General features: G+C 45.2%; 1 protein-coding gene across 1 annotated transcript in view; it reads left to right on the forward strand.

Moving 5' to 3' along the window:
• Positions 1-27,710, forward strand: part of LOC102004870 (BMP-binding endothelial regulator protein) — a gene marked incomplete at its 5' end in the record, with an annotated part of 243,075 nt that overhangs the window by 209,575 nt on the left and 5,790 nt on the right. Inside the window, 1 exon segment of the mRNA XM_005414284.2 lies at positions 24,407-24,537. Within this exon segment, the coding sequence (XP_005414341.1) occupies positions 24,407-24,537 (131 nt within the window).

The raw sequence follows: 27,710 nt of genomic DNA on the forward strand, positions 1-27,710 counted from the left end.
AACTGGGATACTTACATAAAAGACGTTTTTCTTTGGTCCACGTTATTATCGATATGTAGACAGAAGTGACTATTGCATGTTCAAATGCTAAAATCCTTGTAAACCCAAGGCATCTCCAGCAGGCACTCATTTACCCTTAAATTGTAAGAATTTTTTTTTTTTTTGTACCAGGAATTGAACTCATGACCTCAGGCTTGCCAGGCAAGCGCTTATGCCACTGAGCTATATCCCCAGCCTTGTAAGAATTTTTTATAATACAATTAATGTCAGAGCTTCAGCTGCACCAAGGTCCAGTTGCCTCCTTCATAACAGAAAGCTGCTTCAGGAACTCAGCTGACCCTGGATACTCTTACCAAGCGGGGCTCTCTCCACTGTCCCTGCCTGGAAGTGAAGGCATTAATCCCACATCTGCATCTGGAGATCCCTGACATTTCTGGCATCAGGAGCACTGAACACAACTCCCCAGAGGGTGCATCAAGAGGCCATGTCTTGTCCTGAAATCCTTTCAGATCAAAAAGTCATAAGGAAGAGGAAACAGGCAGACTAGCTGTTGTACTGATAATTACACTCAATATGCAGTTTCTCTCAAGAGAAACAACGCAATTATCCTTCCTACCCCAGGGTCTACGCTAACTAGAAGAAAGATATCCTAAAGCATTGCTATTATTGCTTTGTTTACTACTATAAATATTTTTAATTTTTGTCAGCTGTTATTTAATACCTTGGGAGCTGTGAGTCTTGAAAACTCTTTGTGTAGCATCAGCCAAACTTGCTTCAAAAATCATTTTCCACCCAGAAGCAGAAGGTTGGGATGGAAGAGGTTCCGCCAGTTTGGCACAGGAAGGTGGCTGTGAGGCCAGCAAAAAGACGCTCTGCTAATGCAGTAAGTGCAGCCTCCTGAGAGGACAGAGAATTGTTTTCCAGGGCTTTTGTTTCTTGCATTAAGACTTAAGCGTAAACCTCTGAAAATCCCTGAGAACTAAATTTCTACCTTGCATACATTTCTCTGTGATGGTTTTTCCAATTTCCATTTTCTCAAGACAAATTTGAATTCATTTATTCCACTGTATGAAAACAAAATAAAATCTCGAGTGACAGAAGATTATTTAAAAGAAATTATTCCACTATGTCCACAAGGTACTGTTCTTATTTGTTGCTTCTTCTCCTGTCCTTCTGCCCTCCCTCCTTTCCTACCTCCCTCCCTCCCTTCTTCCTTCCTTCCTTCCTTCCTTCCTTCCTTCCTTCCTTCCTTCCGCTTCACCTTCTTGTAGGAACTGCCTTGCTCAAAGGAGAGGGTGGTTTCTAGAGCAGATTCCAAGCACGTGGGAGGGTGGCCAGTTGATCCGGGGTTCATTGCTTTGAGGTAGAAGTGTTAATCATGGTGCAGTAATGCTCAAAGGACCAGTAGGGCTGGACATCTTTCACACATCAGCACAACACTACATGGCTGAAGTCATGGTGCATGCTCTGTAGGATTTTGTATTCTACTTTTTCTGATGACAGAACATCATTAAATATTTCTCATTGTGTTGCATAGGCTTCAAAAATATTTCTTGTGGGTAGAAAACATTTCTCCCTGTCCTGTATTGTACATATATTTTGAGTTCATCGTTTCACAAGTGCTTTCTGATGTCTTATTTCTGTAGGGTATACAGCCACTAGCAAGATCAGTGGATCATATAGTAGCGATGCTTTGTTTTTCTAAAGGGAAGCAGAACAAGAAAGAAGAAAAATTATTATATACACAAAACATGGAAAACGGAAGGAAATTCCAATAGGTCAGCACTTGGAAAAATTATAAAGGGATTAAGGTTGCCTATTAAAAGTTGGAAAATCTCAAATTGAACTTCTAAAAGAGTAGACATGGATGGTCATGTGTAATTTACAACAGGTATATCTAACAGAATGACCCAGAAAACTGAAAGTAAAGATGGTAAAACATGTCCTAATTCAAACCAGTGGAAACTGTTAAAAACAATAATACCAGACAAAATAAACTTAAGAGAGTGATATTGGACACAGTATGCTAAGAAAATATTACAGTCACACATGTGGCCTTTCCTTATTATACTGATTTCATATATACACAACCACTGTCCACCTTATATGAATAATTTAGCAACTTTTTGATTAAGTGAAGATTTTAACTTATTCTTTTCATAAGTGGATAGATTAAGCTGAAAATTTGGGAAAAACACAGAAAATGTGAGCCATGGGAATTGTGTGACTTATTAGACATGTACAAAACTTTGTATTCAAAAGAAAGAGTATACATTAACTAAGGTACATATAGAATGTTGTGAAAATTGACCACATGTCAGACTCCAAAAAGTTTCAATGTATTCCAAAGATTGATAATAACATGGAACACAGTTAAATTATGAAAATTTTCGAAAAGACAGTGAATAACATCTTTATTTATGTTAGAATATTTTTAGAATATTTTTATCACTTAGAATGAACACTTAGAATATTTTTATCACTTAGAATGAACACTTAGAATATTTTTATCACTTAGAATGAACACTTAGAATATTTTTAGCAGTAGCCATGAATTGGAAATACTTTACTGTCCATAATTAGATATATGATTTAAAAATATAAATATGTTGAAGTGAATAAATTAGCTGTACTCTTTCACCATGTATAGATTGTAAACATAATACTGCATGGAAAAATCAAGTTTAAAAAGGATATATATAGTGAGATATCATTTATATAAAATTAAACGTTTAAAATAGTATCACAGCTGAGCACAGTGACATACCTGTAGCCCCTGTACTTTGGAAGGCTGAGGGAGGAGGATTGCAAATTTGGGCTCAGCCTAAGCACCTTAGAAACATAGTGAATCCCTGTCTCAAAATTAAAGGCTAAAAAAGGGCTGTACAAGTAGCTCAATGCCAAGGCCTTGGGTTATATCGCCAGTAACACACACACACACGTGCACACACATACACACACACACAAAGAATATCACGTGTAACTCGTGGATACAATTATACACAGTAAAGTTTTACAACTTAGCATGTTATATTAATAATTACTTGTTAGTAGATAATACATAATTTTTAGTATATTGCTTATTTAAATGATATCTATTTAATTTATGTATAAAATTATTTAATGTATAATTATTTCATATAACTGTTATTATATTAATGAAATAAAATCATTATAAAGAAAGACTAGTCACCTGATTTTGTGGAGGAAGAAAGGGGAATAGAAATAATGGATGGAAGAGGCCAAAAAGATTTCTGCAATACTTCTATATTTTCTTTCTTTCAAAAACTTAAAACAAATATCGCCAGATGCTAACACTTGTTAATTCTGAGTGCTGGAGACCTAGGAACATATTCTATTACTCTCTGTTCTTTTCTGTTTGAGATATTTCATTATAATCCAAAGTTTGAGCTACTTGTCAGCTAGTAGTGAGTATTTTAGTTTCAATGTTTTGCTTTTCCTATTTTTTGTTGTATAAAAGTTCTTCATGTTTTCATTTCAAACTCAATTCATTTTTCCTAGGTTTATTTATTCTTACAAAGTGCCTTAGTTTTCCATCCTCCACTCTTGGAGTTTATCCACTGTTTGCATTCTTACTTTTTTCTTCTTGACTCCAGAGAATTTCAGCCGTGAATGCTAAACAAGAAAAAATTCCAGAGTCAGCTTTCTGGGGAAACCTTCAGTGTAAGTTTGTGATATAAACCTGCCCTCATCGTTGACGTGGCTCTGGGTTGAGATTCATTGCTTTTCAGTGAGAATTGCTCAGGTCTTAAGAAAAGAAAAAAAGTATCTTATTCTTTTACTTTTCATCCAATAACACATGCATTTATTGAGCACCTCTAGTGTACCCAACACATTGCCTCAATTTTGGAGCATTGTGGAACACAGATGTCCAGAATAAGGGTGTGTTTTGCCCTCAGGAACAGTGACCAGCTACTCTTCACAGCCAATATAGTACTGTGGCAGGTTCAATGCCTCCTACAGAAAGGCAGCAAGCCAGAAGCAGATACGATACCCTAATGATCACATTCAGCCTTTCTCCACCAAGGGCCAGCCTTGAACAACCCAGCCATGTCTGATCCTCCTGTTCAGGGCCCTATGGCATAGAGTGGGGACTTAGAGGTACACATCCTCCATGCTCCCTGGAGGTCTCACCATGGCCTTCACAAGTTGTGTGCCTGACCATGTGGCTGACGCCGGCCACCTCTTAGCTCCATGATGGCTTGGACTTGGCCTGTCTGCTCCATGCCCTCTTCCCTGTCCCCATAGAGGAAGTAAGAGAGAGAGTCACCTTTGAGGAGTGAAATTGCATTTTCCATACAATGAAACCACCATGAAAATGTGCAAAATTAAACATATTATCAGTACTGACAGTAGGAGTACCTCAGATAAATACACATCAGAAGATTCCTATAATTGTGATAGATTTGGCTTTCAGAATTCTGCAGATATCTTTGATGGGGACAGGGGTGAAGAACTAGGCCAGCATCTAAATGTTTGATTTTAAGAAAATTTTTAAAAATTAAAAGTAGCAACTATGCTCTGAAAAGTCCAAACAGATTTCAAACCAAAGCTTTTGCAATTTTATTCTGACATTTCTTTTTTTTTTTTGGTTTTTCTCTGGTACCGGGAACCGAACTCACGACCTTGCACATGCCAGGCAGGCGCTTTTGCCGCTGAGCTAAATCCCCAGCCCCTATTCTGACATTTCTAAGGCATGAGAAACCAACGTTCACCCTCAACGTGCAGAGATAATCTCTGGCATTGACACAGATGAGTGACAGGGACGTGCTAGCTCCTCTCCTAACGTGACAACTTTTTCTGTTTCTCTTCCACTGAGTCATTCTTTAGTCTCAGGACCAATGATCAGTTTCTTAGAGTCTACTCCAGCTTCCACCCCAAATCCTATCCTCTTTCTCAGTAATCTCACCTCATCAGCTCTCCAAGACACAACCTTCATCTCATTCATAGTGATGACCATCTTGGGAGGGTCACAGGCAGGGCCACATCTGTTTAGGACACTGCACCTCCCGGTGCCGGGAGCACAGTTTCACAAATAGCATGAACATGTGGGGGGATGGGGAATGGATGAGGAAATAGTCCATAGATGAACATGGCAAGATGTAAGTGATAAAGGATCATGCTATGGTGCAACTTAAATGTAATTTTAATTTTAATTTGTGAATAAGAACATGTTGAATTTGTTTAACTGTGATTAGAAACATACATGTAACACCTCCCAAAGCTGATTTCAACACACTGTTGGGTTTCAGTGTGAGCCACTGGGGCTGAACCAGTCTCTGAAGGTCATTAAATGCACATTCCTCAATGGAAAAGCTTGTTTGAATATGTATCCCACATCTATCATTCATATTGATTATGGTATAATATAATATATGCACATATATGTAATTCTACCTGCATACTTCAGCATTAACATATCATGTACATTATAAAATACAAAAACAAGTTAAAAGCAGTCAGAATAACAAAAACAGAAATACTGATTGTGTTTTCTCTCTCTCTGCACTCAGGTGGGTGGGCTTGTGCTGTGTGGCTTATTAGTCTTTGTGGCCAGTGCTCTGGAAGTGGGCTGGGGCAGCAACCTGTGTGAACCCTGCTTCTTAACCCTTGCTGCACATAGAGTTCCCTGCAGAGTTTCCTAAGAGGCTGCCTGCTGGTGCCCAAGTCTGCTCCCAAAGGTTCTGCTCTTGTAGGTCTGGAATGGGATCCAATGATATGCATACTCAGGTATGTTGAGTTCATATTAGAACACAGAATGTGACTCAGTAGATTTTGGGTAAGTCCAGGGGAAGCCAGAGCTACTAGTTTGAGTGCAAGGGACGTGGGTCATGAGGTCAAATGGACCTGGATTCTTGAGGAAATTTGCCATGGACAGATCTCAGCCCCGAAGAAGTGGCGGCTGCTCTTGTTGGAGAGGAATCCTTGCTCCCAGGAAGCCTCTAGCAGCAGGGCTGTCTGCCAGAACTCATTTCCTCTGCTGGAGAATTTGGGTTTCCCCTGATCTTCCCTTGAAAGACATTGTGAGTAAAAGACTTTGAGAGAAAATATTGTAGTTCCTTTTTTCTCAGTGTTTTTATAACAATGAATTGTTCTTTTCCCCCATGAGTTTGTGATATTTATATAGGAATGATTGTTATTCAAAGTCTGAAATTGCACATCGAATTCAACATTTACCTGACTCACGCAGAAGTTAGTGGGAAAATGTAATGCTTGACAGAGAGTTGACAGACACTCTTCAGAGCAGTTCTTCTGTTCCACTTTCACCATCAGACATTATATTTGTTAGAATATGGCACAGAAGAAAAATATTACAAGATCTTGATAGAAACTAACATTTTCAAAGTTAAGTTAAACTACTTTAAAAGAAATTTGGGTGGAACAGACCTATAGTTTGATCCCATGTTTTGACTTATACCACAAAGAGGAAGAAAATTATTAGATTATTATATGTTCTCAGCACTTCTGAGATTGGGAAATTACTTAGATTGTAGAAGTTTCTAAAAATCTTTATCTTCATTCATTTGTTCCAAAGAAGTGTTTTTAAGGATGATGATGAAGGATTCTTGTGGACAGTTATAAGCTTAGGGTTTGGTCTGTGGAGACTAAGATTTGGGCCTTATTGGTTGTGCCTCTCTAGAGGCAATAGCTGGACCAGGAGCCCAGAGCTCTGCCTGGTCAGGCCAGTGCATAGGTGTGGTCCTGGGGCAGCAACGGGGTTGGGAGTTACCTGGGGTTTTCTGATGCTCAGGCCACACTTAGACCAAGTAAATCAGAGTCTCTGCAGCTCACAGCTTGGGCATTTCCCTGTAATCCCAGGGTACAATCAGGGCTGAGCGCTGGGAGGAGAGGTTCAGGTCCTCTCTCACATCTGTGCAGCTCTCTGGTCCATATCACAGTTCTGGCTGTGCTGCATTTGCTCTCTCTCAGCCCGGTTTGTAGGCCAGTCTGCATTCTGTCCCTTTCCCTGAAATTCTTCATTTTTCTTCTCCTTAGTTAGACACATTTAGATTCTTCTCTGGCCTATACCTTTCATTTGAAAGCATTTTTTGCTAATTTCCAGTAAATTAGGATCTGCATTTGCTTTTTTGCTTTTTCCGTAGTTAAACCCACTCCTTGCGGCTTGAAACTGCATCTTTTAATCTCTCCTCTTCCCTAACAGGATAATGAGTTAATGTATCTTCTTATTTAATTATCCACAGTGCCAAGTGTCTGATTTAGTGCAGGGGCTTGAGAAGAATTCAGTAAATATTTGTTGAGTGTGTGACTTTTCTCTCTCATGTTAGGAATTCTGTTGCTGAGTTTGTTGACATAAGCTTCACACATACGTGCAGTGTAGTTCCTTGGCTGTATCAGCAGTCACCATTGCTGTGGTGTAGACCATTATTATCTGTTCTGGCTTCTGATTTCCTGTTCCTCATCCCCTCCCAAAATTCACACACATCCCATCATGGACAGGTATGGGCACCACCTCCTCATCCCAACCCACTCTGGCCAGCCAATGTGATATTTTAAAATTACTTTCTTCAATTTATTATTCTTATATTATTAATAATTACATAGGATAGAGCTTTGTAAAATATAAAAAAATCTTCTGTCTTAGTCCAAGAGCTATTTCTTCATTTACATGGGTACAGTTTATGGTTTGCTTCCAGAAGGTTCTGCTTTACTGAAGTCCATTTCCTGTTGTCTGGATTGGCTGGCCTTGTGGATTGGATCTTTTTGAACAGTATATACTCTACACAGTTACCACTAGAATTTGGGAAAACTTTTTATGGCTGGTTTTATTCATTGAAATTTCTCAATTACAGACATATCATTTGTAAGCAAGTAAAATTGTGCCCATTGCTTTCTAAAATCTATGCTTATTGTTTATTGTGCTGGGTAATTTAGAAGATGTGACTTGACCAATACTGACGCTAAGGAGTGGTGAGGAAAGGCATCTTTGGTCCTGAAGTTACTGCCATGCTTCCCTGTCTCATCATTCAGAATAATTTTGACCCCTTAAATTGAGACAGACTTTATAGTGTTGAAAAAGGCTTCTTGGCTTCTGTTCCATTATGCTCAGGAAACTTTGACATCAAGATTGATTTTGAATTTATGGTGCAAAGTACTGCGTGCATCAGTGTGAACTTACAGTAATTCTTTCATCTTTTAATGTAAAAAGTTAGACCTTTTCAATATCTTGATATCAATCAAACCCTGCATCCCTAAAACAAACACTATCGGTTATGTTGTATGATTCTTGTGACACACTGTTGGATTCTATTTGATTATACTTTATGTAGTATTTTTGCCTTTCTATTTGTAAATAGTGCATAGATCTCCACCATCTTCCATAACTACATTTCTCTGAGGCCATGGTCCCTCCCCACACCTCAGTAACCTCTCCTACTGAATAAATTCATGTATAATACACTTAATGGTTAGCATCCTTTCAGAGCTTATGGGCTTCTGCATGCTGCTCTCCCCAGGAGCCTCCTTCCTATGTGTGTTTCAGACTCACACGAGAATGATCATGGGTGATCACTGAAGATTTCTCAAATGTTCCATCCACATTCCCGCTTTGGTTGAACATTCCCAGCTGCTGCTGTCTCTCTGTGTTATTTGTACATCTCTATTATTACATTGACCATGTAGCATCTGCATTATTTCTATGTCAGTGTCTCTATTTTAAATCTTTGAAGGTGGAGACTTTGAGTTCTCATCTTTATATCATCAGCTCTCAGCACAAGGCATCTATGTCCCTGGTGCTCCACAAACGTGGACTGGAGGAAGGAGTGTGAAGGAAACTCATGCCTAGATCTTTCTCACCCTACTGCAGACTTCCTGGGGACTGCAAAGTACACCCAGGGCAGCAAGGAGAAATCTGCACATTCCCTCTTACTCATGTGTCTTTAAAGTATCTTGCCTGCCTCTGCCCTATGCAGGACCCAGATCGTGGATTTAAGTGATTGCCACTTATTATGACATCACAGTGGCAGGACATTTTATTTAGATATAATGAAGGACAGGGCTCATTCTTTCACAAGGTCTTCCTTTCACAAAACTCTTTCCGGTTATGGAAGTTGGAGATTCTCTAGCTACATATTTACTGGGTACCTTCTGTTTGCTTGTGGTTGTGCTGGGTGCTGGAGAACAGCAGGGCATTAGCATCTTTAGCAATGCCCACATTCTAGTCTAGTCGGGAAGTGGGACCAAAAGTGAACCAAATAGTAATGAGTTAAATAGAGGAACTTCTGACTTACTTGGAGGAGGGCGATGGAGTAGGGGCAAGGGTTGCCGCAGACATTAGTTGTCAAGGACCATCCAAGGGGGTGATACTGACTTGAAAGCAGAGATGCACTGAGCCTGGGAGGCTTTTCCAGCACAGGCAGCAATGAACTTGGCATATTTAAGAGAAGCAGGAAGGCCAGCTGGGCTGGAAAACAGCGAGGTCAGGGTGCCAAATAGAGATGAAGTTATACAACAGGAACAGCTTGGATCATCTGGGGGCTGTGGACCATGATAAGAGTTTAGAATTGTGTTTCAGATGTGATGAGATATGTTTGGAAACCTTTGATTAGAGGAATGCTATCATCTGCTTAAAAATGTAAAAGAATGTCTGGCTGCTATGCGGGGAATGAAGAAGGGTGTCTTTTAGTTCTCCTAAGTATTATAAGAAGTGGTTTCGTAAAAATGTTTACCAGGCTTCTGTGTCCTGAGAAAGGCACATGGTGACATCTGTGTGTAGCTGGACACACAGGGGAGAAACCACAATATAACAAAAGCCTCTCTGCCACTCCTTTTCCTGCTCCTGCCTGCCCTCTTCCCCCGTGAGTGACTGGCACCAGCTTTACATGGGCTGCCCACTTTCTCACCTTCTAAATTTTTGTTCCACACGATGCCTCTTCTCATCTTCCCAGCACCATTAAGTACCCAATGTCACCGAGTCTTGACGCTAGGTTTTTATATACCTGGGAAGCAATTTTTAAAACTGAACTTCTAGGTTTTTTGAAAGCTCAGAATGCCTGCTGTGAGAGACTGAGCAGCCTCTCTGTGAACCACTGTGATGCAGTGGACAGCCCAGGGTGTCTGCAGAGGTGCCACTGAAACAGAGCAACCTTAAATGGATTTAACAGGACAGTTACCATTTCACAGCAGGCAAACAATAATACATGTGAAAGGAAGAGTCACCCTAGGACATTATGAACAATAAATCTCACATGAAATCCTTGGTTCCTGAGAGTCCTTTCCAGTGGCTTCATGTGAATGTTCACAGGAGGAATGAGAGACCCCGTGTGTGGCTCTGAGGTTGGGAGCCCCTAAGCGGGGATGTTCACTTCTGTCTCTGCCATGGTGTTAACTTTGGCTTGCAAAGAGTCACATCCTGCTCACTGGGCATAAGGAAGGACACTCCAGCTGAACCCATTGTCCCCTTCCCAGTGGCCATCATACATTTTCACCTGGGTGCAGTGGGTGCCAGGCCTGGCTTGACCAGACTCTCTGACGTGGTCAGTCATATCATATCAGCAGCTCAAAAGCAGCCACACTGAGCATGTGCACCACAGAAAAAGGCATGTGATACAAGTCAGGGGCTCCTGCTCATCGTCGAAACCCCAAGAGCCAGCAGCTGCCCATTTGCCAGCACACCACTGCCTTCATGTCCCCACAAACTTGGTCCTTTTCATTGAAATTCATCCTCTCTACTCCTGCCCTTTTCCACTTCCTCCTCTTCCTCCTCCTCCTCCTCCTGCATTTCTCACATTTGTGGGCAGACTTACACTCAGTGCACATCTCCAGAGGCCTCCCTGATGCTTCCTTTTCCTTTGGCCCCAGGTTTTCTCCAGCCTTACAGAGTGTAGTTAGTTACTCCAACTCATGTGCGTAATGTCTCCTGTCAGTGTCTGCTGGTTCCGAAGATGAGTCCCTCTGCGTCTTTAACCTCCAGCTGGATCTTCAGCTGCTGCTTCTCCATCAACTCCCCATCTCCCCCTACTGTCCTATCCCCACTCATTTGCTAGGTGCATTGGGTGCTCTGCTCACACTGTTAGTGGCTCCTCCTGATCTCCCATGAGGCGTCCGTGCTTCCTAGCTTGGCGAGCATGGAGGGCCATTCTGTGAGCGCAGCAGTTGACCTCCAGGACTCCTCCTGTCCTTCCCGATCCACACAGATCCCCATCTCAAACAAACATGTGTCTAAAGGATGAGTGTTTGGAAAAGTCCTTCTTTTCTGTTTGCCTGGGGAAAACCTATTCTTTCTTTTGAGACATAACTCCAAAAAAACCTTCAAATGTTTTCTAACTTTTCCTACTTCCTAGGGACCCCTCACCCCATTCATAAATAATCCCTGGATTCCCTAAACTCCCTGGGTAATACTGAGCTGATTTTAGAACTCTCATCATTCCCCTCCTTCTGTTATAATGTATCGTAGCACATTGTGTAGTTTGGAATAGAAATGCTTATCTTTTTCACCTTTGTCCCTTCCTTGTAGGCAGGTACAATACTGTGGTCAGTGAAGGTTTGTTGAAAAAGTGAATAAAAAAGAATAAGGTTTATACTTTGGTGGAGCATCCTTTAGCTGCTATATACAAAGAAAGTTAAAGCACAGAATGTAAAAAGATGACATAATTGAGTGCTCTGGAGTTCCCCACAAGTGTCACTTCTAAGGGGAACATTTTTATTTTATATATGTTTGAAGAAGATGTCAGATTAAAGCTAAAGTAGAATGAGATAATTCCACAATATAACAGAAGGTAGACTCGGAGAAAATGGAGTGGAAGTTGCTGAACATATTTTTACTTAATTTATAAAAGATTTCCCGGGCTGGGGATTTAGCTCAGTGGCACAGTGCCTGCTTGGCAAGCTCAAGGTCGTGAGTTCGATTCCCAGTACCGGAAAAAAAAAAAAAAAAGAGTCTATGACAGGAACATTAAAAGACTTAGGAAGAAAACATCTATAAAGGCTAGCACAGCCCCACCCTCCCAAAAAAAGCATGGTTTCTAAATTTCAGGTTTTCTGAATTGGGGGAAAATTTACCATCAGTAATTTCATATCACAAAATTAAGGTCTAGAAAATTGCTGTGCTATCATTTTCTCCATAGATGCTAAGGCCACATTTCTCAAGCACTAAATTGCCTCAGTTTTCAGTTCATTTGCACTGGGTCCCCAATGGGGCGGGGGTCTCACCCTTCTTCTCTAAGTATTTGCACTGGACCTTTGGTCTTCCTTACCCAACTGCTGATCTTGAAGTTGGCCTTCATTTGTAATCCTGCCTCTGCCATCTGTCTTGTGTAAGCACATGGGTTTTTATGATTTTTCCTTTTTTCAGGAATTTGACACAGACAATATAGGTCAGTGTTGGTGGACCTGTGGCACATGTGTTTTATTTTTTCTTTGAACTCGAAAGATGTTAATGTATGAGTTCTTTTTTTCTGCCCTAAAACCTCAGTATTCAGGTTTAATTACAGTGTTGGCACTTTGCAATAAATAAGTGGGTTTTGGCTTGGTGTTTGGGCACTCATCTCTGAAAGGTTCACCTTCAATGATAGAGGTGAGCAGGGGTCAGTCTTTTCCCTGCACTCTGTCTTCTCTTGTTTTCTTTACCCCATCCCTCCACTCTTTAACTACCCAACCCCTCCACTCTTTAACCTCAGCATCATTTAACTTAGGCTTTTTTTTCTTCTGCTGGTGCAAAACATGTTCAGGTCTTCTTGATACTAATACACACACACACACATACACACACACACACACACACACACACACACACACAACCTACCTGGCTTCCTTTCCAATTATCTCCCCAAGTCTCTGCTCTTTTCTGCCAGCCCACTTTACTCCATGCCTCCAGTATCTTCTATTTTCAGTACACTTCACTGTGCTTCCTGTCCCGCCCACCCATGAAACTGTCCCTGCAGAGGTCTCCACTGACCAGCTGATGGCCCAGGCTCCTTGGTCTCTGAGGAGTGGCTGAATCTATGAAAGGGTCACTCCTCTGTGATCTCTCTCAGGCCATCTGATCCCCACTATCAGCTTACCAATTGTTTTTCCTGGTTTTGACTACACAAACATTCATCATTAGTATATTCAGGAGACAGGTCTTGAGTATCTACTCTAGACCAGACACTGCACCAGGGCTGGAGCATCAAGGAGAAAAACCTTTCTTCCCTGGAACAAAAGAGGGAGTTTTCAGGGCCACCTTAATTAGTATGGGGTCTCAGGAGTATTGCTGAGAAAGCTGCTGAGCTACACACTGGCAGAGCAGCAGGTGCGTCCCAGGAGAACGGTCAGAAGGGTGTTGCAGGTGGAAGAACAGCCTGTGCTGTAGAAGGCAGCATTGTGCAGGGGAGAGAGTGTGGAACTGGCTTTCCTTCCCCTGCCAATACTGAGGATTGAACTAAGGGTCTTTGTGCTGAGCTATAGCCCAGCACCATTTTCTTTTTGCAATTTAGAGACAGAGTCTCATTAAATGTTGTCTAGACTGGGTCCTTAACTTGTGATCCTCCTGCCTCGGCCTCACAGTGTTGGAATGACAGGCGTATACTGCCACATCTGGCTTGGACCATCTCTGAGTGCTAATTTTGCTCCTTGTTCTCGGTGTGATGGTAAGGACAGTGGGGACATTTGTTGATGTATTTGGCTGAGCTCTCTGGGGACTCACAGGGCGTTTTCCTTGGTTGGCTGTGGAGAAGAAAGTGCTCTGTCTGCAGAAATGGGCAGCTGGCAGGGGGCAGTAAGGCAATGGTGGTTACATTTTGGCTTTGGGGACTGTCTAGTGGCTGGAATGATTTGATGATTTGAGCGGGGCGGGGGTCGCTGCTTCCTGGTTGGGGTGGGTAGCTCTCCTGTCCTGTCCAGCAGACAAAGTTCTGGGAGAGACCCTTCATTGGGACACAATGGGATGTGAAGGCTGATTTATTTTAGAGCCAAAGGCATGGCAGATGCTGGATGAAGGGCCGGTGTCTGAGGAAGCTCCCACCGCACCACATCCTCTAGCAGCCGCCCTCTAATTACTGCACGCTGGGGAGGATTCGTGTCTTTGCCCTTTGTGGAACTTGGCAGCCACTCACTGCCTAATGGGAAAAAGGCCCAGGAAGAAGTGGTCCTTTGAAGCCCAGGCTGGTGTGGCTGCTGCATGTAGCTGGGTGTGGCCTCTCTGCTGGGTCCTGGGTCTCCAGATTCCCAGGCACGTGGCACTCATGGCTTCTCGTTGCTGCAGTGCCACCCCTGCCCCCAGGCAACTGTGCCAACTTGGCCTATGCTGGCACTGCTGGACACAGCGGCAAATGCCACCGACCACTGGGGTATAGGGATGGTGGACAGATGAGCACCATGGCAGCCTAGAAAGAGAGAAGGAGAGGACAGAGTCTCACTGCTGCCTGCCCTCTCCCTGGGACTTCACTGGGGGCAGGGTGATCCCCTCTCTGTCTGCTCAGTCCCTGACATTTATCTCCACCCCTGGCTATGGATTCATTTCTCTCTTGTCTTAGGGATTGGTGTGGAACAATGTAACTGCTCTTGTGTCTCTATCCCAAAGCCCAGAGACCACCAAGATGCCCTTTAAACCAAATTTAAGGAGGCCCTTGATCTCCCTGCCAGCCCTGCCCTTGCAGGAGCCAGGAGCAGCGCCCCCTTAAACATGTGCCCAGGGCTGGGCTTGCCAGTTGCCATCCTCTCCACTATGCAGGGGAATCAGAGACTCCTGTGTGTACTTAAATAAATATTACACTAAAAGATTCATTATCATCAGTCCCCTTAAAATCCTCCCCTTCACTTTGAACACACGTATCTCATTGTTTCTGCCACTCTCTGAAGCAGTTCTGGAAGTCCTTTTTTCCTGAATGTCTTTACAAGCAGGATGGAAATTTTGGTGAGTGCTGCTACCCAGTGCCATCCAAAGGAAAGGCAGGCTTCCGCATTCAGTGGACCTGGCACTATGCAACTTTTGGCTCTTCCCCAAAGACAAAATGACCAAGAAAGGGCAAGGTTTTGACATCATCCAGGCCACTGAGGCAGCCACAACAGCGCACCTAAAGACCTAAAGAAGACTTGCAGAACTGCTTCAGAATGATGGGATGAGCGTGTTTGAAAAGAGGGGGAAGATTTTGAGAGGGATTCAAAACCCCTATCATTGCAATTAAAAACAAGTTTTTAAAAATCATTCATCTTATTTTTCGATCACCCCTTACACCAGGAAGAGCTCAGAGGAGGGGCTGAGGTGGAGCTGCCCCCATGGCTGATGCTGTGATCAGTGGGGCCTGCGGGGAGTCAGGGTACCCAGAGCTTCCTAGGAGCTGGCCCTGCTTGGAGTCCGGGGCTCTGCACCTCTTCCCTGCACCTCTCCTCATGCATCTCTTCCACCTGGCTCTTGGTCAGCACACTCACAATGAAGGACTGCACATAAGGAGCGTGTTTCCCTGAGTTCTCTGAGCCGCCCTTGCAAATTAGTGGAACCTGAGAAGGGGGTCATGGGAACCTGAATTCACACCAGCAGCAGAAGACCCAGGTCTGTGATGGCCTCAGAGGTGGGCAGTCTTGGACCCTGACCTTGCATCTGACCCTTGCTCCAGGTGGGCTATGGCTGGGCTGCACTGGACCCCAGCACACCCCGCTGGTACAGCAGCAGACTGGGGTGGCAGGGACAATCCTCAGGCTTCTCAGTGGCCAGAGCATCCTGGGCCCAGTGGGTGATGGAGCAGAGAGCAAGTTTAGCTTCCTTCCCTGCTGCAGTAGGAGTTTCTCTCCTGCTAGGTGAGGGGCCCAGACACCCTTGTAATAGAGATTCAGTTTACAAACAAGAATAGGTGAAGCTCAGGGCAGCGTGTAGGTGAAATGAGATTTTACAGGAAAATGGAGGAGTGCAGGCTTTTCCTGGCCCTGGCCTGGCAGCGGGGGGCTGCGGGGACCCCATCCCTTCCAGGAAGCAACAGGCCTGGGTTTAGGAGCAGAAGGGTAAGCTCACCAGCTTGCAATTGTTTGATAGCGAATGTAGCAGTGATGACTGGAACACCAGTGTAAGGGAAAAAGGACTGATCCTCTGCCAAGCAGTCGTTTTTATGTTCTCTTGGATCACCAGCCTCTGGAAGAGTGTGGAATCCGCAGATTGAGAAGCAAATGCTGGGCTGAGAATTCCTGTTGCGCGGCGCTGTCGCTCTTAGCCACTAGAGGGCGGCGGTGACCAGGCTTCCTGCCGGCTGGCTGTGAGACTGGCTCTGCCTGGCCTGCCTAGCTGGCCCTAACTGAATCATGAGGAGCTGTCTGGGGAGATGGACAGCGCAGCTGATGCCCTGTCACTTCCCCTTCTGGAGCCTGCGTGTCCTAGGCGAGCAAAGACCACACACCTTCCCAGGAGAAGGATTTTTAACTCTGTAACCGGTCAGACAGGTTGAGAATCCCTACTCTTAAAATTTTAAATCTCAATACTCCAAAATCCAGAACTTTGGGATCACGAAGAGGAGCCACATGCAGAAAACTCCAGACCTGATCTCATGTGAAAAGACACAGTTAAAACCCAGGTGCACTAAAAATACACTGAAACTACCCTCAGGCCGCGAGTGTTAGCTGTATAGGAAATGGATTGATCTCATGCCCCCCAGTCTTAGGAAATCTCATTGTATGTATGTAAATATTCCAAAACCTGAAAAAAACCCTGAAACCCAGAACACTTCTGGTCCCAAGCATTCTGGATAAGGGCTACTCAGTGGTGTGGGCTTTGCCTTTGACCTATTTAAAGCTGTAGCCTTGGGCACGGAGGACACGAAGGGGTTCAGGTTGTAAGATGGGAGACCACTTACCATGCGCATGGGCCTCACCTTCTATATCCGGGTCTGAGACACAGGCAGAGGAAGGGAGGACATATTTGAGATTCCAGCATATGCAAGAGGGTGACTGGTTACTTCTGAAAATATAACTACCAAATTTGACAAATTTTGAAACTGGCACCATTAAAAGCCATCAGCACAGCTCCCCTTCAAAGGAGGTCCCTGTGACCACAGAGCCCCACGTCATTCCATGAACATAATCTATGGCTGTGGAAGTGGGGCACAGGCTGATGGTGCCCCACATTCCACATTTTGGAATTCTTGTGTCCTGCAAAGTCCAACATCCGGGCAATGCCATCCTCTGCTGGGAACATACCCAGGGCCTGGAGAGTCTGAATTACATACAGTGTTGGAACTACACATAAGCAGGCGAGTGTGCAAGGTTCATGTCTATGAGACTGCAAGAAATTGTAGGGCCCACTGTGAACCCTTTCTGCACAGGCCAGGAGGGTTTGTCCTGTTGATTGATGGAGTCTCGCCCTTGCCAAGGCAGGAAGGGGCTGTCACTGGGAGGAAAGACACAGAAGACAGAGGTGACGGTGGGAGGCAGAAGTGACAGCAGAAGGGTGAACGGGGCTCTTGGGAAGAGAAGCAAGCATCATCAAGGGCCAGAGGACATTGAGGGGTTCTGTGAGCTCCAGGTGGCTGGCCTGCCATTAAGGTTGAAATGAGAAGGATTTGTATCCCTAGAAGAAGAAATGTCGCCACCAGCCCACCTGTCCAGCTCTCTGCAAGGAGCCATGCCTGTTCCCCAGGCCACAAGGGATCTCCAGGGGACAACTTTGCTGTTCCGTGGTTTGACACTGGGAGTCTGACCGCATGACTGTCACATCTAAGATCAGGGATTTGGAAACCCTCGGCTCTTCTCTTTGCCACCGAGAATTCCCCTTTCCTTGTTCTCTAACCTGGCAAAATTCCACAGATCATTGAGGCCCTGCCTCTGTGCCTCCCGCTGCGATGCCTCTCCCACCCCCCACTCCTGCTGTGCCCCAAGAATTACTCCTCAGGGCCCCGTGTCCTGGACTCCTGCCCACTATGGCCCTTGTGCCGTAGGGTCCGGTTTGTACTCTGGGCGTCCTCTCCTCTCCTTAGTCTCCTTGTCTTGCTGCCTGGAACAAAAGGTCCCCACTCAGTCCTAGGAGTGGGCAGAGGTCTAACTTTGGGTGTGTGGGGTGGGGGATCCCTGAGGCTGGGCTGGAGATAAGCTCTGGATCCACAACCAGAGACAGACAGGACGCCCACCAAAGTCTGCTCCCTCCGTGACCCTCCAGACTGAGCTCATGAGGTGGATGAGCTCACAGGGAAATATAACTCGCTTGGTTGGCCAGGCAACCCCAGGCAGCCAGGGAGCCAGAACACTCTCACCGGTGCCAGTGCTCAGGGATGATGCCACTGCGGTGCCTCGCTGTGCCAGCATGATTCACTTTGAGCTCTGTGGCCTGCCCGGCCCTCTCCTTCACAGCACCGTGCAGCAGCCTCACGTTCCCATGTGCGCTGTTGGAGCTGTTGGCCCTGTTTGTGTGTTAGAGTGAGTTTCCCGCCTGCTGATGGGCGGAGAAGAGTCGGGGTGGAGGGTGTCTGCAAAGCGGAGGAAGAACAGAAGTAACTGCCACCTGAAGAACGTTTTCTCCAGGTAATATGATGGATAGGCCTTCTTACCCTGGCCGCGACCTCTAGTTACTTCTCTGCAGCTCAACCTAGGGAGGTCAGGACAGAGTGTGAGGGATTCCAGTGGAAGTGAGTTGGTTCGTAGTTCCATGGCAGCTGACCTGCTGGCCCAGGGCTGTCTTCATCCCTCTCTGTCCCTCCTCCCCTGATGTCCAGGTACCAACAAACCAAAGATGCTGTCACTTACACTCCCGTGTGCCCAAGGAGTGATATATGACTGGTGTGGTGTCCTATGTTTCCTTCCCTTTCTGACCTCCAGACTGGCAAACAGTCCAGCCAATGCCATTAGCGGTGGCAGGAGGATGCCCAAGCTCTGGCTGTCTGGCTCCCAGCTGGGCTGGCTGCTGTGCTCCTGCCCTGCCACTCGGCTCTCCTGGAAACAGTGCACAAAGTCCCTGATGACTAATGCATCTGCTTTCAATGCTGTGCCTGAAAGGCAGGGGCACCGCGTCTGTGTGACAGAAGCAGCCCTTGTGCCAGAGCAAGCAGAGGGAAAGCCACCCAGATTGGCTGTTGCTAGGAAGCACAAGCATGTTTGATGTTTTGATTGTGGTGGTATTGGAGGCTTGCCTTTTTAATAACGTGAACAGATATAGGTTGATCTTGTAATATTGAACATGTACTTTGCTGGAAGTGTATCATTAAAGCAGAATTCACTCATCAAATATCTTTTTCCAACAGTCATTAAATTAGAAAAAGAAATTCCCTGGGAGATAGGAGAAGAGGGCAAGATGTTAAGAGTGAAAATGGCAGCAGAAAGGTTTCTTGCAGGGGCAGCTGAGCTCAGGGGTCTCTGTGACCAGTGGTCCCAGGGTGTGGCCATGGTGGGCAGTGGCCAGGAACAGGGACAAGGGAGGAATCCTTGCTGTTCAGCTACCAGGCCCTGTGCTCTGGGCAGAGGGAATCTGACCACTCTTGCCCACTCTATGTGATTCAGTGGGTGTTTCCTGAACTCTGTAGTCCAAGCTCTGTCTGGGGCTGGATGAGGCAGACAGTCCTCGCCCCCAACAGGGAAAGGGCTGACTGTGGTTCAGAGGCTTGTGCAATCCTGCAAGGATGATGTACAAGGACCCCACAGGGAGCAACCACCCTTCCCGGGGACAGGCTCTGACCCTGATGAGCAATCTAAACTGAGTCTGAAATGTCAACCTCAGATTTCCCCTGGAAAAGACAGGACGATCCAGGTGGGAGGAAGCTGAGGGTTAGTGAGGTGGTCCATAGACTTGGTGAAAGGATAAGTGGAAGAAAAAAGACGGAGTGAGAAAAGGTGGATTGAATCATGGATTGAATTTGATACCAAGCAGTATGGGCCTTCTCTGTAGGAGCCCAGTCAGAAGGCAGGAGTGAGCTTGCTCCTAGCCTCACTCCATTCACAATCCCTCCAGGTGCACAGGAATGGTTTCCTGATGTTAGTGGAGCTTCCTTGTTGGCAGGACCATCCAGTGGGCCTTTCTTCGGGGTTGGGAATGTTCCCATTAGTGCCCTTCAACATGGTGGCCATGAGCCATGTGGTCCTGGAACCCCGAAGTGTGGGCAGTTTGGCTGAGAGATGAACATTTAATTTAATCAATTGTATTTAGCTGAAATTCTGATCTAAATAGCATATATGCTGGTGCTTACTGTCTTGCACCATGCAGGGGACAATTATAGCAGCTTGATGGATGAGAGGGAGGGGACAGATCCCCTGCACCAATGCTGGAGTCCACTGGGTTCCAGGGAGGGACCAAGCCACAGGTTGTTCTGATACTGCTGCTAGGTGCTTTGAAGGAATTGCAGCAGGCTGTTCCCTTTGCTATACTCTTAATTCCTATAGAGTGGAAACCCACTGTGTAGACAGGAGCTTTTCACCTGTAGAGATTTCCTGGAGAAGCTCTTGTGTTTTCTTACTGGAGTGATGGGTTGCTGAGTTTCCTGACCAATTCCACATCCAATGGAATGGAAGGGTGGCACGCAATGCCACAAAAGCAGAAATACCAAAGCCATGGCTCTTAGCTATGCAGTTAAAGTCACTACAGCCTTGCTACCTATTCTATAAAATGAGTATACATGTGCAATGTTCATACATACAGGTCAAAGAAGAGACAATAATTTCCTACACACACGTAAAAATTCATCTCTGATGAATAGTCCTAAATTAGATATTCCTCATAGAGAATTATGAAGAAATGGAAGAGTTCAATCACAATAGTTTTGCCCCTTCTTACATTTTGAAGAACATTTTAAATACTTGTGTGTTTCTTTTAATAAATTCCTTTATATGCAACAAAAGGGTGCAGAATTCTCCCAACATCTATTCTGTCCACCTGATGTCAGGTTCCCAGCAGCCGAGACCAGCGAGGTGGAAATGTGAAGGCAACCCGGGTGACCAAATCACAGTGTGTCAGGAGGCCCCCAACACAGAGATGGAAGTGATTTCAGCTGAATTATCTCGTAGTGAGGATCTGAACAGAGTTGTGTGATTTCCACCATTCTTAGCCTTTATTGTCTTCCTCTAGTTCTCGAATTCTGATTAAAGTATTAGTGTGTTCCATGTTATTGTTTTGTTATTTTGAAAACAAACTGTGATGTTTATAATTTTAGAAAAGTGAGGTGTTCATTGTAGAAAATAGGAAATAAAAAAAACCACCACTCTACCACCCAGAATTGGCAGCCATGAATATTTGAGTGCTTTTCACTGTTTTCAGCTAGTTTTGCTTTTTATCTGTGATTACGCAGCATTGAATTTTTGTTATCCTTTTTTCCGTTCTATCTCCCCAGCACATTTTTGCATATTTTAAGAAAATATTTCACAAACGTCATCACATTGGCTGTGGAATATTTCACTGTGCAAGATACTGAAATTTGTTAAACAGAGCCCCTAGGGGGCTGGGGATTTAGTTCAGCAGCACAGTGCCTGCCTGGCAAGCGCAACGTTGTGAGTTCGATTCTCGGTACTGGAGAAAAACAAAAACAAAAAAAAAACCAAAAAACAAAAATAAACAGGGCCCCTATTGTGGGCAATTTTGCTCATGTTCTTGTTTTCTTCTTCTTTTAATTTAAATTGTATTATGGTGAAACTCTCTATAAAATGTTTGTCCATGTTCATTCTTATTTTCTTAGGTGTAAAATTTCCTTGTCAAAGAATAAGAGCCTTTCTTTGGACCACTCATCAGTATGGCCACAGTGTTCTCTAGAAAGATCTTCACATATGTTTACTGTGAGTGTGGGGTTTTGACACTAGCAGAACTTGAGTTGTATTCCTGGGTCTGCAGAGCTTGTGTTCTTCCCAGCCATGTGACTTGGGCAGGTCCTTGCCATCTCCAAGCTTCAGCTCCCTACCTGTTAAGAGGGTAGTGGCAACGTCTGCTTCAGTGTTCTGCGCAGCCTCCGGGACAGTGGGAGCTGCAGTCTCATCCTTCTGCCAGCAGAGTGTGGTGAATCTGATTCCCGTGTTCTCACACGTCCTGAGCAGTTTGGTGTAAAAGTTATTAACTTGCTCAGTGAAAGACAATGTCTAAGAATTTTAACATCTATGACAAAAAACTTTAAAGAATTGACTTTGACCAATGTCATTTCTTCAAATGTTTCACATGGGCTCTAAGTCCTAGAGAAGCTCCAGTCTTCCTTAGCTGTAAAGGGTATGCATATTATTACCTACCTCTGTAGGTGAGGCCTGGTGGACAAAGCAACAATTAAATGTGTGGTTACAGTGTTTTCTCTGAGTCTCAATGAATTGGATTTAGCTGTCCATGCTTTGTTTTAAATTAAAGAAGCAGCTTCACAAGACAGCCAGTACAAAACAAGAAAAATTGAAGGAAATGTTAAACAACAAACTTTTTGCCCAAATAAATTAAAATTTATTTGTGTACTAGTCCTGAAATTTTACATAATTATAGTAGGCATTCTTTCAGACTGGAGGACTCATTTCCTCCTAGGAAGACCAGCCTGACCCGTGCAGCACCCTGGTTTTAGCAGCCCCATTAGATGCCATTTTATCCAAGTCACACCAGGGGGAGCCCTGCACACAGGAAACAGCCCCTTACCCCAAGGGCCAGGAAAGAGGACAGCGACCAAAGTCTACTGGGGAAGTGAGTGGGAATGGGGTTAGAGGTCACCCTAGCAGCCAGACATGCTGTTAGGAATCTGAGCGTGGAGCTGATGGGTGTGGGTTATTCTGAAATGAAAATTGAGGCAACACAGGAAATGGTGTTGGCAAGGAGAGTTCATAGACAGACATTTAGAGGGTGTCCCAAGGGCAAGCTTTCTTGGATTTTCTTAGGAGGAACGGAGGCTCCCTGCAACATAAGGACATCCTTTAGTGCCTGGGTGCCTTTGCTAGAGCACGATTGCACAGGAGTCCTGTAAAGAAGGAAAAAACGTAGTAAGAAAAGCAGCCTTGAGTATTACAGAGAGGTAGAGACTGGTTTTCTGTCCTGTCTAAATAACACTCGTCAGTCAGGAAAATGGAACAGGCTCTTTAATTTTAAAATCTCTTCTTCTTCTTCTTTTGTCTCTGAGTTTTTATTTCCCAAGTCTGCACTCTGGAGAGTTGGGTTGTGGCACCTTTGCAGGTGCACTGTGGGACTGTGGGCCCTGAGTGTGGTTCCGCTGTTTCACTCTTACTTGGGACAGGTGCTATGCCACCTCCTACCCAGGCCGTTTCTGTAGTCAGATGGGCACAGTATCCCTCACCAAGAGAAAATACTGCCGTGGTAACATTGGCGGGCCATGTCCAGGTCACTTTTCAGGATCAGCTGCACTACTTGTAATCTTGAGTGTTGCCTTTTCTGTATTCAGCCTTGAAATTGGTTTTGTGAAGAGCAGAGTTTGCTGAACAAGGGTATGAAAACAATGAACACTGCTTAGTTTTTTTAACTTTGGGAATGTTTGCTTAAATGAAAACTGAAAATTGTTAGGCAGTCGGTTGTTCACAGATAAAGGTGATGATTGTAGTGTGGTGTAATAAAGACAGAGCTACTCTCAAAAAGAAGAAGGATAATTTGATTTGCTTTTTCTGCTTGTAAGTGTGACTTTGGGCCCACCTACTCCCTTGTGAAATGACCCCTTTGCTTGTAAAACAGAGACTGTACTCTGTCTTGCTTACCAGTCTGTGATGGGATGGATGGGAAGGCACTATGTAAACTGCAATGTTACACATCAGTGTGAGGTCATCATTGTTGCCTTGGAGTCCTGGCTGAAAATGTGTCAGTTTGTATTTAAGCACAATTCAGTTCAACTACCTCTTGCTCCATCCTTTCCATACTTAAGCTGTGGAGATCTTGATTCAGCCCTCTTCTCCTCTCAGTCTAATTAGGTGCCTGAAATGCTTGCATTGTTTGGAATTTGTTCCCCTGTATACTAAAGAGTGAAGATTACATGTTCGTTAAAAGCCTGGGTTTCTAAGATATGGCCCAAGTGAATTCTATTTACACATTCTCAGAAAGCCATGCGATTTTGTGCTATCACCCAGCAGGTCACTGTTTTGGGTTGGGCTGCAGTGGCACCTGCCATTTTCCTGTCACTGCTGCATACACAGTGGTGGTGAGCTGAATGGTGGTCACATCTAAAGTACTACCTTTCCAGTAAAGTAACCATTCAGTGTGTGTGGCTTTTCACATCTCAGCTAATTACAATGAAATCTAAGTAGGAATTCAACTCCTCAGTCACACCAGCCACACACCAAGAGCTCCATAACCACGGATGGACAGTGTCTGCTGATTTGGACAGTGAGGATGACAGAACATACCTGTCTTTTGGCCCGTCCTACTCTAGCAGAAGGAAACTGAGTATCACAGTGCTCAGAGGCATCTCACAGTATCACTTTATACCGTGATGCGCTTTCTAATCAGAGTTCCCATCCATCCCCCTGGGGCTTCCTGCCGCTTACATGTGATTTGATATTTGTAAATGTCCCTTTGTCTCTGTTGGTCTCCTAGGTCCTGCGTGACAGACATGTGTGAGTGTCCAGCACACAGAAACTGTTACTGTGAGTCGTTTCTGGCCTATGCCCGGGCCTGCCAGAGAGAGGGCGTCAAGGTGCCCTGGGAGCCACAGCAGCACTGTGCAGGTAAGAGAGGCGCAAGGACCCACCCTTCAGGAGGCACTGTGCTGCCCCAGATGGCCACACAGGGGATTGCAGACGCTGACTCCAGTGGCCATGTCCCCTCAGCCAAAGGGAAATCCCATTGGTGGCCCAACTGGATTGCAGTTAGTAAAACACAAGGGCTTCTCACGGAGAAGGGGAGACAATGCCTAAGAGAAATGCCCTGTGAGGGGCACATCTAAACAGTCTGAGGATTTCCACTGTTGCCAAATTCTCTTCACCTCGAGCTACCAGCTGGATACACTTAGCACATGGGCAGTTGTCCTGAGGCTTGGGCTGTGTGTGGAGCAAGGGATTTGGGACAAGTACAGCCACTTAAGGTGTTAAGATAAACGTGATCATTTTACGAAAGAGATTGTTATTCACACCATAGCAAAATATTCTTCCCCACCCCCACTCCCACAGAGACAGATTTCTGTAAAGGTTGTTATGAGTTCTTTGCCCTCAAGGCAAGTTAATTAGCTTTATTTCCTATCTGTAAAATGGATGACTTTGTGCATCCAAGAAATGTTTGTCACAAAGTGGCTGAGGACGGGCTGGACACTGGGCACTGTGGTGACGCTGATTGATGGGGCCTCTGTCCCTGGGGTGCTGGCTGCTTACAGGAGAATCAGACAAAAGCAATAACTCAAAGATGAACACCTGCAAACTATGGTAAGAATGAAAATGAAAACATACAGAGCTGAGCTCTAGCAAACAAATGGAGAGGAGACGGATAGCCCTAGGGACTAGGTAAAGAGGGAAGTCAGCAGAGGTGGCAAGGTGGCATTTCAGCACATCATGAAGGACCACGGGGAGGCAGGCAAGCATGCTGTGTAGAATAAGCACACTGGACAGCCACACGGCAGAAAAACAACAGTGCTTCCAACTGGAAGAGACCCAGTGCGGCTTGGCCTGGAGGGCAAGGGACAGAGCGGCTCAACATGAGGTCAGGCGGGCAGAAGCTGGCTGCACAGGGCTTTGTGCGTCTTTTTGTTTGTTTGTTTGTTTGTTTTGTTTTTTTCTCCGGTACCGGGAACCGAACTCATGACCTTGTGCTTGCCAGGCAGGCGCTTTGCCGCTGAGCTAAATCCCCAGCTCCGCTTTGTGCGTCTTGCCCAAGAGTCTAGCATTTATTCCTAGAGGGGTGAGAGCCCCTGATGGGCATTCAGCAGGCCTCTATGTTTTCCAGAGATGACCCTGGCTATCCTGTAGAGGACTGTGGTCCCCAACCTTTTTGGTACTAGCGACCATTTTCATGAAAGACAGTTCTCCATGGATTGGGGTAACTGGGGAATGAGTGAAGGAGCATAAACCCAGATCCCTCGCATGGGCAGTTCTCAGTAAGGTTTGAGCTCTTGTGAGAATCATGCTGCTGCTGAACAGGTGGTGATGGATCATGGAGAATGACTGTAAATACAAATGAAATTTCACCTGCATCTCACCTCTTGCTATGCAGCCCAGTTCCTAACAGGCCACTGACCAGTACTGCCCCTTTGTCCAATGGTTGGGGACCCTTAGTATGGAGAGTAGATTGCAGGAGAAAAGATTAAGAGCAGGTGGCCCAGCAAGATGCTGTTGCAGGAGCCCTGATGAAAAATGGATGGTGGCCTGTGTTAGGATGATGGCCATGCATGTGGAAAGAAGGGGAGAGGGTCTGGGCATGCTTGAAATTTCCATACTGTTCACTATCTCAGGGTAGGAGCATTAGCGATGTACATGTGGGACATCTGAAAGGTGCCAGTTCACAGAAGATACTCAGTCTGTAGAAGCTGCTACTGTCATTTAGCTGTGAAGAGAAGATGACTGAATATTTGTCACCTGCTGGAGTGTTCAGCCACCTTTTCTGTTTGCCTAGATGAAGGGATTGGGGTTTGCAGCTTTTATAGCCTCGGAGAAGAAGTTAGTTCAGGCTGCTGCAAGCTCTGGAATGTCTGCATTGGTGGAGCACAGGAGTGGCCCTCTGGGTGGAGGGAGGGTCAGGAAAACAGCCCCGAAGCTGTGTTTACAGTGCGCAGATGTCTGTTCACTTAGACCCGTGGGTCTCAGCCTAGCTGGAATTGGAATCACTAGACGAGCTTACAGAGCACCACAGAAACCTATACCTGGACCCCTTGTCCAGACACCCTACTTCTTCGGGCCTTGTGCATGTTTAAATCTTCCCAGGTGACTCTGACCTGCAGCCAGATTGGAAAGTAGTGAGTGTTTACCTGGTAGTTTTGGGGGAATGGGTGACAGCACATGAGTGTGGTGTTTCTCAGTTGTCCCCAGGTGTAGCCACTGGTCTCTGTCCCTGACCTCCCTCTGACCTTCATGTCAGTTTTGCTGTCATCTCTGCAGGCCAAGTCCAACCTTCCAATCAGAATGTGCTTTTCCAGGCCAGAGTCCTGTCTGCAGGGCTGCCCTCCTCAAAGAAGCATGGGTGTGACCACAGTCGCTACAGGGCAGGGAAGTGGTGACCTCAGTGCAGGTAGAATGTGAGGGTGATATGGGTGAGGGGCTGGGTCCTTCCAGCCCCACTGAATACTCTGAGCCTCCTTTCTCCATTTAGAGTTCCGTTTCCCTTGAATCTACCAGAAAATGAATAAAATAAAGAGTCCAGGTCTCCCCCTGACTTTGTGGTGTGATGCAGGGCTCAACAGAATCTGACTCATCAACCATGGTGGTGGTGTGGTTGGATACTGGATCTGTGGATCCTCTATTCCTGGTCCAGCACTGTACTGAGCTCCATATCAGCACACTCACTGCATCCAGGGCTGCACATTTCATGTCATCATCCTCATTTCAGGAGTAGAATCCCTGGAGCCAAAATTGCTTTTCTAGTGGAAAAGGAATATGGCTGCTGAAAGGTTCCATTTACCTCTCAGAATTAATGGAGCCATTGGGGTAAAGTATCACTCTATCACAGTGCAGCTGAGAGCAGTGCTTTACACACACACACACACACACACACACACACACACACACAGTGCACATCCACAGTCTGACAGCTGGAACCTGAAGAAATGCATCTGCAGGGCTACACAGCACCTCCCAGTCAATTTATTTCAGATCCACCTAGAAGACTGAAGATGAGAAGATGGTTTCCTTGCTTTAGCTCCCAGGTGTTCTGACTCAAAACAGCACTGAAGGCATGTAAAGCAAAGAAGAGAAATGTC

The sequence above is a fragment of the Chinchilla lanigera genome, unplaced genomic scaffold (assembly GCF_000276665.1).
Source record: "Chinchilla lanigera isolate Chin_1 unplaced genomic scaffold, ChiLan1.0 scaffold00181, whole genome shotgun sequence".
Lineage (NCBI taxonomy): Eukaryota > Metazoa > Chordata > Mammalia > Rodentia > Chinchillidae > Chinchilla > Chinchilla lanigera.